The 12,615-nt window shown below is 55.6% G+C and overlaps 1 protein-coding gene across 2 annotated transcripts in view; it reads left to right on the forward strand.

The window, feature by feature from the left end:
- The window catches only part of SH2D3C (SH2 domain containing 3C), a 32,338-nt gene that overhangs the window by 6,916 nt on the left and 12,807 nt on the right, over positions 1 to 12,615 (forward strand). For both annotated transcript variants that reach the window (XM_081237609.1, XM_081237610.1), the window contains one exon: positions 7,521 to 7,560. In XM_081237609.1, coding sequence (XP_081093735.1) covers positions 7,521 to 7,560 — 40 coding nt within the window. The remainder of the gene's footprint in view (positions 1 to 7,520; positions 7,561 to 12,615) is intronic.

Raw genomic sequence — 12,615 nt, forward strand, 5'->3', positions numbered from 1 at the left:
TCCTTCTAGGTTCTAGGGAGACAGCAGTGAGCACAGCAGACAAAACCCTGCTCTCAAGGAGCCCCCGTTCCAGTGTGGGGGAGACAGATGATAAACAAGATAATGAGTTACCCGGTCAGCCAGAAGAGAAAAGCACTACGGAGAAAGATTCAGATCAAGTAGGGGAATTGGTCTTGGAGGGTAGTGGCTGGTGGTGGCAATTTAGGAAGGTTAGCCAAGAAAAAACTCTCAGTGAGAAACTGATGTTTGAGCAAAGGAGATGAGGGAACAGACCCTCTTTTTTTTTTTTTTTTTTTTAGTTGAAATATAGTTGATATGCAATATTATATTAGTTTCCGGTGTACTGGGAACAAACCATCTTGATATCTGGGGAAGGGTATTCTAGGCCAAAGGAATAGCAGGTACGAAGGCCCTGAGGTGGGAGCATCCTTGGCACGTTTGAGGAGCAGCAGAGAGCAAGATGGGGGCTGGGGAGAGGAGTGGTGGAAATGAGGCCAGAAAGGAAATGGGTTCAGATAAGTAAGGCCTGGAAGGCCCGGCAAGGACCTGGCTTTGACTCTGAGCGAGTTGCAGCCGTTGCTGGCCTCAAGCAGAGGAAGGCCCCACTCTGACTTATGTTTTACGAGGACTTCTTTAAGGAGGATTTGACCGCAGTCCTACTCATTCTAAAGTGTCTCACCTGAACACCCTTTCCTGCCTCCCAGAGACCCAGGCCCCTCCACTCCACTTCCAGGGCTGTTCAGAAGGAAACTGAGACGTGGAGAAGGAAGCACCCCGGCCGGGGGCACCCTGTGTTGCCCATGCCCCAGCCCTGGTGCCAGGCATTGAGAACAGGCCAAGACCCCCGTCCCCACCCCCCCCACCATTTCCTTTCGGAATGTTGATTCTGGTCCAAGAATTCCCAACACTCCCCAGAGTCCCACGACCCTCTCGGCCCTGCAAAGTGACGTCAGCTGCCGGGCATCTGGTAGTGATTACCCACCGGGGGAGGGGGCTGTGGTGGGCTCAGCCCATTCAGCCTCCTCAGGCTCTGGGCGGCTGGTCCTTGTCTTCCAAAGGGGCCCAGCTGCTCCTGGCTCTCATTTCCTGTGGAGACTTTCTCACAGCCCTTGAGACCCCCAGACGCCTGAGGCTGTGGGAACTGCGCTGGCTCGGGAAGGATGGACGGTCCCCCCACCAACCCCAGCTGGAGCCACATCCCCTCAAACCCTTAGGGGACTCTGTTTACAGAATGCTGGACGTATGTGGCGTGAGAGCTGGGGAAGAAAGGGGTCGGCTACATCAGCAGCTCAGAGGCCCACTGACTTGTCTTTACAACATTGAGAAACCCCCTTCCCCTCTCTGACCCTCAGTTTCCCCATCTGTAAATTGGGGACAATAACAGCACCTGCTTCACAGGGTCATTGTGAGGACTAGACAAAGTAGAGCATTTATCCTGGACCTGGCCCGAGGAAGTACCGGTACACAGGATGCTCAGGCGATCACCACACGCATTTATAGAAGAGGAAACTGAGGCCCAACCAGGGGGATTCGCCCAGGGTCACACAGCCTCCTCCCTCCCAGCTGAGGGCCCTCTTCAGAGCCCCTGAGGGTCTTTCCTCTGTCCTTGCCCACTTCATTTCCTCTTCCTCATGTTGATTCTGGGTTCCTGGTCTGGTTGAAATGTTCTTTTTCTTCACTTTCCCCTCCCCAGTGTCCCCCATCTCCATCCAGGAGCAGTCCCCATCATCTGGGGGAGCCTGCCTCGGGCAAGGAATAAAGCAGAGCCAACCCAGGTCTCGTCTGAGCAGCTCTGTGCCCTGCTATAAAGTGGGGCTTCCACACAGGCATTCAGTCGTCTTCCCCATTTGCTCTTCTCCAGCAGCTGTTAAGTCTCAGCAGCTCTTGGGACTCAGACTCCTCAGCTCTGCCCTGGGATGAGCGACCCCCGATCTGTCCTCTCCTCACAGAGTTGGGACCCTTCCTGAGCTCTGCTGGGGAGCTCACCCCTGTCAAGAAGACGAAGGGCGCAGAATGGCGGAGAGGAGGAAGGACGTGTCCAGGACGGTGGTGGCCCGTCGTACAGGAGAGGGGGCAGGGCAGAGGCTAAAGCCAAGGGCCTTCCTGGCAGGGAATCCCGAAGGCCTCTTGGCTGGGTGTCCCCAGAGAGATGGGGCTTTCCACCCCAGCTCTCTCTTCTCAGGGTCTTTAAGGACTAAGGAGCATAGAGCAGGGTTACTTCTCTGCCCCGGTTGAGTGAAAGTTGGAGTGAAGGAGGGAGAGTATCTTCAACCCCCCAGGAGGAGCAGGATGGGAGATTTCATCTGGGGGGTGGTGGTGCTGGGGCAACGAGAGGAACCACAGGGGCTAAGGAACCTTCCACCTTTCCTTCTCATAGGATCCTTGCAACCCCTCTGGGAAGACAGTTAAAATATGCCCATTTCACAGATGAGGAAGTTGAAGCTCAGAGAGGGGAGGGCAGGGGGAAAGCTGGGAAGCATGAGGCGGACGTTGGGGAAATGTCCACTCAAGGCCATATGACCACATGTCCTGGGGGACAGACAGAGGGCAGGGGGGCTGCAGGGCTCTGCAGGGCACGGCTGCCTGCGGTGAGGGAGGGCCGAGGTGGAACAGGATGGCGGCCCCTCCTCCAGGGTCCCGGGGGAGCCTCGCCCTTCCCTCCTGGCCAGGATGGAGACCCTGAAAGGAAAGCTCAGACCGAAACCTGCACTGGGGAAATAAAGGATAATGGACTCTAATGACTGATCATTAATTCAATTAATTAAGCTAATGTATGCAATAAGTGGTACCAGTTATAAGACCAAATCAGCTAATACAGGCAATTAAAGAAGTTGGTTATTTAAATAATTAATGCAGCTGATTAATGGAACTGATTTAGCTCAGTTGTCACTATTATTTATTAATTGATTTCGCCACTAATATTAGAGAGGAAGTGCCTTTTAAATCCATAAAATAAGAAATTAATTAATTAATGGAGCTGAGTTTTTTATTTTTTAAATTTTTTTAAAATACAGTATTTCAGTTTCGTTTTATTATTTTTATTTTTATTTATTTATTTATTTATTTATGGCTGCGTTGGGTCTTCGTTGCTGTGTGCGGGCTTTCTCTAGTTGCTGTGAGCAGGGGGTACTCTTCGTTGTGCAGGCTTCTCATTGCAGTGGCTTCTCTTGTTGCGGAGCATGGGCTCTAGGCTCTAGTTGTGGCTCGTGGGCTCAGTAGTTGTGGCTCGTAGGCTGTAGAGTGCAGGCTCAGTAGTTGTGGTGCACGGGCGTAGTTGCTCTGTGGCATGTGGGATCTTCCCAGACCAAGGCTCGAACCCGTGTCCCCTGCACTGGCAGGCAGTTTCTTAACCACTGGGCCACTAGGGAAGCCCGGAGCTGAGTTTTTTAAAATGGAAGCTTTGATTCCTGGATTTGATCATTACAAAGGGAGAGAGAACATTCTAGAAATCTCCAAGCAAACTGAGATCTGCAGGCTGAGTAGGGATTACTCTGACTCTAAGGGAGAGAATTCCTCTAGGCAGAAGGAATATCATGTGCAAAGGTCCTGAGGCTGGAGGGTGTAGAGCTCTTTGGAGGAAGTGTGAAGCCTGAGTGCATGGAGGACCCTAAGGACGAGAGGAGGGGTGGCTGGCAAGGGCTGGGTCACAGCGGGCCGACCCGTGAGAACTAGAGTTTGTCCTCAGGATTGCAGGCGCTGCTGGGACATTCATTCATTCAAAAACATCTTTACAGGGGCTTCCCTGGTGGTCCAGTGTTTAACACATCATGCTTCCACTGCAGGGGGCACGGGTTCGATCCCTGGTCAGGGAACTAAGATCCCACATGCCACGCCGTGTGACCAGAAAATAGAAAACAGAGCAAAACATCTTTATAGGGTGCCTGGCACCATTCTAGGCAGAACCCAACCCCTGCCCGTGTGGAGCTGATGTTCTGGTGAGAGGAGATAGTTCAGGGCAAGTCAGATGAAGCGCTACGGAGAACGACAAAGCAGGGCGGGGAGGTGGGGAGCATTGAGAGGCCACACTTCACTGCCGGATGGGCGGCCAGGGAAGGCCTCACTGAGAAGGGACATTTTGGTAAAAACCTGAAGGAGGGAAAGGCGGGAGCTCAGTGGATATCTGGAGGGAAAGTATTCTCGCAGAGGGAACAGAAAGTGCAAAGGCCCTGAGGTGGGAACAAAAGGCAGCAAGAAGCCCAGCCTGGCTGGGGCAGCGTGAGTGAGAGGAGTGTGGTCAGAGCCAGTGTGTGAAGGCTGTTATGAGGACTTAAGCTTTTGTTTTTTAAATTTATTTATTTATTTATTTTTGGCTGTGTTGGGGCTTCGTTGCTGCACGTGGGCTTTCTCTAGTTGGCAGCCAGTGGGGGCTAGTCTTTGTTGCGGTGTGCGGGCTTCTCATTGCGGTGGCTTCTCTTATTGTGGAGCACGGAGCACACGGGCTTCAGTAGTTGTGGCGCACGGGCTCAGTAGTTGTGCCTCGCGGGCTCAGTAGTTGTGGCTCGCGGGCTCAGTAGTTGTGGCTCGCGGCTCTAGAGTACACGCTCAATAGCTGTGGCGCACGGGCTTAGTTTCTCCGCAGCGTGTGGGATCTTCCTGGACCAGGGCTCGAACCTGTGTCCCCTGCATTGGCAGGCGGATTCTTAACCACTGTGCCACCAGGGAAGTCCCCAGGACTTTAGCTCTTACTCTGTGTGAAACTAGGGGTCACTCCAGTGGGTTGGAGCAGAGGAAAGTCGTAAGCTGACTCATTTTAACAGGATTGCTCTGGCTGCTGGGGGGAAAACAAGCCAGAGGGACACAGATGCAGGCTAGGAGGCAGTGATGAGGTGGTGGCCATAGTCTGGGCAAATGATGGCAGTGGGTGGTGAGCCAACATGGTCACCTTATGTCTTAGGAATCCTGGAGTGTTGTAGGGGAGCAGGGAGAGGTGATGGGGGCTGGTGGTGGCTCCAGGCCCTCAGCTTCCTGGGCCTGGGCCTCTGCCTGAGCACCCCCACTGGCTCTGGCCACCTCAGCCCACCTGCTCCCTGGGGCAGGCGCCCCCTCCCCAAGGCTCTGCTCCTGCCCAGAGCGTGAGGGGAAGTGGACAGGAAGCAGGAGGAAGTGCTAGGCGATCCCAGTGTCCTGGCCAATCTGTTCCCAGCGGTGGGAGGATTTCCGGGCCTAAATGGCCGGAAACACTGGGATGGGACACCTCACCCAGGAAGAGCAGGGTGGTGAGAGGGGAAGGGGTCTGTACTGCACCCCACTCCCAACTCGGCTGGACAGAGAGAACCCAAACACCTTTGGGAGCCTGCTGGGGCCAGGCTGCAGCTTAAGGGACTATGGTTAGAGGTCAGGAAGGACTTTGCAGGAAGGAAGGCTAGCACCAGGGACTCTGGAATGTCAGAACAGGGAGGACTGTCAGACAGCTTCTCAATGAGGAGCCCCTGGCCTCAGGAGCTGGGGGAAACCCTGCATGGAATTCTGCCCTGGAAACATATATACTTCACCCACAGTTTTTGTTTTGTCTTGTTTTTAGCTCAGCTGTTTTTGTTTTAAATTTATTTTTATTAGATTTGTCACATTTAAATTTAAATTTGGTGCTTCTGTATTTGAGGAAGCAGTTCCCTGATGTTTGACTTTCCTCCCTATTTTGCAGATGGCAATACTGAGGCCTGTGCCAGCCAGAGAACCAGGGCCCAGCCTGACAGAATTAATAATAACAATAGTGATGAATACTGGTTGAGGGTTTACTGTTCATACATTCCTTAAGCAATAAAGAGTTCTTGAGCTCCTACCATGTGCCAGGCACCATGGTGGGGGCTCACCTGTGAGCTATATAAAGTTAGTGCCCCAGGGGAGGCGTCAGGTAACTGAGTCAACAAATAAATGTAAAGTGATTGTTTCAGGCAGAGATTGAGGAAAAGAAAGCAGGGTTGAGGACAGAGAGTGAGGGACAAGGGACTCTTCTTGGCAGGGTGGTCAGGGAAGGCTTCTCTGGGTTGGGGACATTAAGCAGAGCTCTAAATAAAATAGGGGGAGGGGCAAGCTGTGTGATGATGTGGGGTGGGGCGGAGAGCATTCCAGGCAAGGGAACAGCAAGTGCAAAGGCCCTGTGGCAAGAACGAGCTTGGCAAGGAGGCCAATGTGGCCGGGGCAGAATAAGGGATAGAATGAGGGAGGGAGGCATATTGTGGGGGTGGGAGTTGATGAGGTGGGCAGTCAGATACCACCAGGGCCACACAGGGCATTGTAGGTTGGGGAACACATGAGCCTGTTTACACTTGTTTTTCTGGCATGAAAATGGCACCCTCTTTACTCTCACAAGGGAAGAAAAGTCTTGGTTTAGTTGATAAATTACATGGCCAGCCATTTGCAGACCATGGAGTGGGATTTAGATTTTGTTCTTTGAGAGATGGGAGGCTTGGGGGTGGGGTTTGTGCACCGCGATCTGCTTAGCTTTTCCCTTGAGTGCCGCCTGGGTGGCGGAGGGCTGTGAGGGCAGACACAGCGAGAAGGCTGCTCTGTGCTCCACAGAGGACACAGAGGGCGTCCCAGATGGGGCAGGGTTGACACATGGAGAGAAGTGGTCAGCATCTATTTTGGAAGTAGGGCCACAGGATTTCCTGATGGATTGGGCGTGGAGTGTGAGTGAGAGAGGAGGTTCAGAGGACCGCAGGGTTTGGGGCCAAACAAAGCAACAAGAAGGATGAAGCTGACATCAACTGAGATGGGGATCAGATGTGGGGAGCAGGGGCGTGGGGTGGGGGGGATCAGCAGTCCTGCTTTGGATACGAAAGTCAAAATGACTTCAAACATCTGAGAGGAGATGCTAAGGAGGCAGTTGGGTGTCTGAGTCTGGTGCTGAAGGCGCAGGTCCAGGCTGCATCGGAGAAGGGAGGGCCTTTAAGGCCGAGGACTGAGGGAAGTGGCTCACGGGAGCCCTCACAAGGAAGGGTGATATCTATTTGGCGCCCGGGAAAAACAGCCACCCCCAGCCTCTGGCCTCTCCAGGCCCCATCCTGACCACCTCTTAGGGGAGGGGATCAATTCCGCAGCCAGATGTCACCAGCAATGGCACCATGATGTGCCACCGGGTGGGTCACTCTGCACTAGGGAATGAGGGTAGGGCGGGAGGAAAGGAGGCTGAGGCCCAGCCTGGGGCCACCAACCGTGGAGTCAGGGAGCAGGTGGGGAGTGAACCAGGAGAGTGCAGCGTCCTGAAGCTGGTTGAAGATAGCAATTCAGGGAGCAGGCCCCGTGTTAAGCATATAACATTCATCAGCTCCCAGAGTCCTCGAGAAAACCCGATGAAGCAGAAGCTATCATTACCCTGATTTACAGACAGGAAACAGGCTCAGAGAGGTGAAGGTACTTGCCCAGGGTCGCACAGCTGGAGAGTGGAGGAGTAGCCCAGCCAGCAGATTCCAGCAAATGCTATCAGCTGCAGTGCCCCCTCCTGCCTGCAGGTGGGCAGAGACTGGCAGCTGGGGAGCCAGGCAGGGCTGGGAACACTCACTTTTCTTCTCTCCTTCCAGGGCCACTGGAGAGCCGGAGGCTGGCGGGGACTATGTGAAGGTAAGTGGGGCTGGAAGGGGACACTGGAGGGCCCAGAGTCTGTTCCAGGAAGGGCAGAGTCCTTTTCTGGCCTTGTTAGGAGCCAGATCTCACCCACTGTTCCCAGGAGGAGAAGGTCTAGGAGTCAGGGCGGCGTTTCGGGTCTGCTTTCAATCTCAACATCGTCTTCCCATACCTTCCATCATTTTTTCCTGGCCCCAGACTCAGGACTTCCCAATGTTTGTTACTACCAGACTCCATCCAGCTGCCAGCTGGACAGGGCCCCAAGGGTGGCTCCATGCGAGAAGACCGGCTCTAACCCCACTTGGTCTCTGAGCGTGGGGTGCTGGTGCCGGGAGGTGGCATCAGGAAAGGATGACTCAGTTCCTCATCACAGATAATGGGCACAGTCACATCGATCATAAGCTTAATTTGTCCTGGACACTGGGAATGTTGAAAATGCGGTTTTGAAATAATAACCATAACAGCAATAACACGACAGAACATTTTGAGTGCCTATTGTGTGCAGAGCCCTGTGCTGGCTGCTAGCACTGGGAGTCAGTTCTGAGCTCTTTACATGAATGAGGTCTTTGACTTCTTCCCTCATCACTGGGCAGTGAGGGCTTTCTTGTGCCCATTTACAGATGGGAAATTTGAGGCCCAGAGAAGTGCAGTGACTTGCCCACAACCACATGGCTACTGCAGGGCAGAGCTGGGATTGCTGTCCAAGTTTATTTGATGCCAAGACCATGGACAGAGCCCTTGGCCTTCCACATCCCGGAGCACCCACCCTGAGCCAGGTCCCCTGCCGAGTATGGAGCACACAGCAGAGGGCAAGCAGCACCAGGCCCTGTGTTCCAAGGGCTCCTGGCCCATGTGGGGACCAGGGCAGAACCACACAATGGTTTGGGCTTGTGTTTTGTGATTTAGCAGCCCCAAATTTTAGTCCCAGATCTGCCCCTTATTTGTCACATGACTTTGGGTATGTGTGTCACCTCTCTGAGCCTCAGTGTTCACCTGTATGAAATGGGGTAACAGTGGTGCTTCCAAACCAGGGCTGCTATGGGCTCAATGAGTCCATGCCCATGAAGGGGAGATCTGGGCCTGGAACAGAGCAGGCCAGGCTCGTTCCTGACCCCAGGGCATTCCGTCACCCAAGATGCTGCCTGTAAAGCTCCATGTAAGTGACTAGTAATGAGCTCTGTGGTAAGTGCTCACAGTGCTGTCCCCCACCATCCCCAGAAGGCTCAGCTAAGAAGCCATTGGAGCTCCAGAGGTAGGGGACGACTTTCAGCTCAGGAGCTGGGGATGGGGAGATCAAGGAAGGCTTTCTGGAGGAGGAGGCGTTGAAGCCAAGCCATTGCAGTGGACCAGGAATATTCACCAACATCCTCTCTCCAAACAGAAAGCTGAAAAGGAGATAAAGATAAGCAGAGATGGGTGGTAGAGTGATCCAGGCAGAGGTAAGAGTGTGGGCGCGGTCAGAAAGCAAGCTTGAGTGAGCCCAGGAAATGCAGCCCAGAGCTGCAGCAAGTTGAGCAGGAGCTGCTCCCGGGATTTGGGCCCTGGCTCCTCATCCCGAGCCCTGACACCACAGGGGGACAGAGGCCTCAGGTAGAAGAACCAGCACCAAAGCCAGTGGTGGACCACACAGGGGCATATTTCAGCACCCCATAAATCCCAGCTGCCTGGCAAGGTAATGAGATCCCCATCACTGATGGTAGTGAGATCCTTGTGAGGATTAGCTTTGTACTTTTCCCTTAGTTTACTGGGCTGAAAAATGTAATTTAAAAATGCTATAAAAGGGCTTCCCTGGTGGCGCAGTGGTTGAGAGTCCGCCTGCCGATGCAGGGGACGTGGGTTCGTGCCCCGATCCGGGAGGATCCCATGTGTCGCAGAGCTGCTGGGCCTGTGAGCCATGGCCGCTGAGCCTGCGTGTCCGGAGCCTGTGCTCCGCAACGGGAGGGGCCACAACGGTGAAAGGTCCGCGTACCGCAAAAAAAAAAAAAAAAAAAAAAAAATGCTATAAAAGAAATAATGCCTGCTCACTGGAGCTGATTAAAGAATCCCTTGAAGGATAAACTCAAAGGAATGTTAGTTGTAGCTTCAAGCCTCAGAAGAGGGTGGAATCAATAGTCGGTTACCAAAAGTCCATTCCTGACCTTATATACTCAGCTTCCAGAACTCCAGGGTTTCTCAGTGAGTACTTTGATTCTAAGGCAAGGATTCTAAAGTTCCAAGACCATAAAATTCCAAGTTCTATGCTCAGAGCTTCAGATGTATTTACAGAAAATAATCAAATGTCTGAGACCCAGAGAGGTGGACTCACCTGCCTAAGGTCACACAGCCTGTCAAAAGGATTTGAACTCCAGGCCTGACTGATGCAGAGTCAGTGATGACTCCCTTTGTGCTGAAGAGCCTATGATTCTAGGACCAAAAGTCCAGATTCTAAGACACTAAGCTTGAAAACAATAGCAGGCATTTATTGAGCACTTATTTTATGTCTGGCAATTTACATGCATCAGCTCAGCCAATGCTAACAAGAGTTCTGTGAGGTCAGCACAGGTATGTTTTCCAGATGAGTAAATCTGGGCTCCAGGAGAAGGGACTGGTTGGGTGGAGGTGGGGCACCGCTAGTTGAACCCAGGTTGATTCCCAAACCATTGAGCCTTACTGAGTCTCTGCCCTCCCCACCCCCACCCCCAAGTCTGTCAGTGGAATATCCCGCAATTCCCAGCAGAGTCCCTGATTCCAAATCAGAGGTGAGAAATCCTGGGCTCTGGGAGATTTCCTGAGGCCACAAAGGATTTAGTCAAACATATACAGGGATTTTTCCAGCTTTAGATATGATTTAGTTCAAAGTCTCTGCCCGCTCCGGGTCAGTGAGGGGTGAGACGAGTGGGGGCGGCAGGACCACCCCCCTCCCTTGCCGGCCCAGGGGTCCCCACCCCATCCTCTGTCCCCCGTGAAGCCCCCCTTGGCAGGTCCCCCGTTCAGCATCCTCGGACTACAGGCTGCCGGGGCGCGCGGGGCTGGAGCTCTGGGGGCTAGGGGCGGGGAGCCGGGGGCGGGCGGAGGGAGGAACAATGGCCCCCTCCCCTCCCGGGGCTGGCTGGAGGGTGGGGTCTCCCCGCCCCGCCTCCCCGCTCCTCCCCCGACAAGGCGATGAGGTAATCGCGCCGCCGAGAGGCAAGCGCAGCCGGTGCCCAGCCCGGTCGGTCCTGCGCCCCTGCCCCGCCGGCAGCCGTCCCCCGCACAGTCCTGGCCCTGGCCGCCCGGCCCCACCATGACCGAGCGGTGCAGCCTGTGGAGCGCCCTGTCGGCCGCCGCCTGCTGCTTCTACCGCGGCTCCTTCGTGCAGGTGCAGGTGAGGGGGCGGCTCGGCCCCCGCCAGGCGCTCCGGGCTGGGACCCCTGGCCGCTCGCCCCCGGAGCCGGGGAGCCGCAGCCCGTGACGCCGCGCAGGGTCCGGCCAGTCAGGGGCTGCGGGCTGCAGGCTGAGGGCTGCGGGAGGGGGCGGGGTCGCCCCAACCTCACCTCTGGGCGCCCAGACGCTCCGCAGGGTGAGGGTCCAGCTGCCACTCCCGAGACTCGGGGCTGCGGAGGCTGCCGTTCCGGTCCTGCCTCCTCTGCAGGATGGAGCTGGGCTGGGGCGTTGGGTACCTGGAGATGAGGTCCCCGGCGTCCTGTCGGTCCTCCAGCAAGCACTCCGGCCCCTGCGGCTGACCCGGGCAGCCTGACTCCCCATTGTACCGGGGGCGCTGGGCCGGGGTCCAAAGGCTGAGTGAGGGGTGGGAAGCTGAGGGGATGCTGCGGGTGCCGAGGCTGGGGCCAGAGCGCCTGCAACCCTTCTGCCCTCTAGGTGGGCTCGGGCGTGCTCCGGGCGCGGGTCTCCTAGCCCAGCTGGCCGGTCAGTGCGGGACGGCGCCGTGGCGGTGAAAGGGTTAAACGGAAGGGGGTGGAGGGGAGGACCCGGACCCCGCCTCTCTGCGGAGCATCATCTGGGGATGGCTTTGCTTAGGGTTGCGAGACTTAAGGGAGCTAGAGGGGGCTTGCTGGGCACCGGCTGGTGAGAAGTGGTTAAGACCCTGACCCAGGGTCTCCGCGCTTTTGCCTCCCGAGCCCCCTGGGGGACGCGGGGCGCATCACCTCTGCGCTCCCCCAGGCTCACACACGCTCCGAGCCCGCCTGAATGACTGCCCCGCCGGCGGCTGAGCGCAGCATCCCCGCACCCGCCAATCAGGCGCTCGCAGGCCGGGAGGCGGTGAGATCATCTCTGGCCAATAGCAGTGCAGCGGGAGCAGGGATGCTGCATTCGCGCCCCAGCACCCACCCTCCTTGGGAGCTAGGGACCCCCGGGTCGAAGGTGAGGAATCACAGGGACCCTAGGGTTCCCTAACCTCCGGTGTGTGGGAGGACCAAGTTTGTCCCTCCAGGTTCTCCCTGACCATTGATTATGGTTTAAAAGTGGAGCCCAGTCTCCCACCCCCCATTTACAGATGAAGCTACCCAGGCCCAAAAAGGGATACAGATCAGCTCAAGGTCATACAGTGGCAGGCAGCGTCTTGAGGCCAGGTTCTTTACCACACAGCCCCCTCCCCTTCTTTGCCCCCTGTCCCTCTTGCTCCAGCTGTGGAACTGGGGCAACTTCTCAACTGCATGCTCTTTGTCAAGGAGAAGGAGTCTCCCCTGTGGCTTCCACTCTTCCCTCTCCAGGGTGTGGTGTGGTATAGGAGAGGGGCCAGGACCCTGAAGAATAGGGAACCCCATGGAGGAGTGTAGGTATCTGAGTTAGCTAATCTTAGTTCACCCCGGACCTCCCTGCCTTTCTGGGGTATTGGTTTCTACCCTGGGCGGGGGATGTACAGAATCCCCATCCTCAGGCCCTGCCTTTCGCTGAGCACTCATCTCCATCACCCACTCCCACCATCTGTCCCCAGAGGCCTACAGGTACCTCAAAGCCCAAATTTTTATGGGCCCATCCCCAAGCTGCTCCTGCCCCAGCCTTGCCCACCTTGGAGAGTGTCTCATTGTCCTCCCAGGCGCTCTCTACCTGGAATCCTCTCTGACCCCTCCG

The sequence above is a fragment of the Mesoplodon bidens genome (assembly GCF_964165515.1).
Source record: "Mesoplodon bidens genome assembly, chromosome: 6".
In the NCBI taxonomy this organism is placed as follows: Eukaryota; Metazoa; Chordata; class Mammalia; order Artiodactyla; family Ziphiidae; genus Mesoplodon; species Mesoplodon bidens.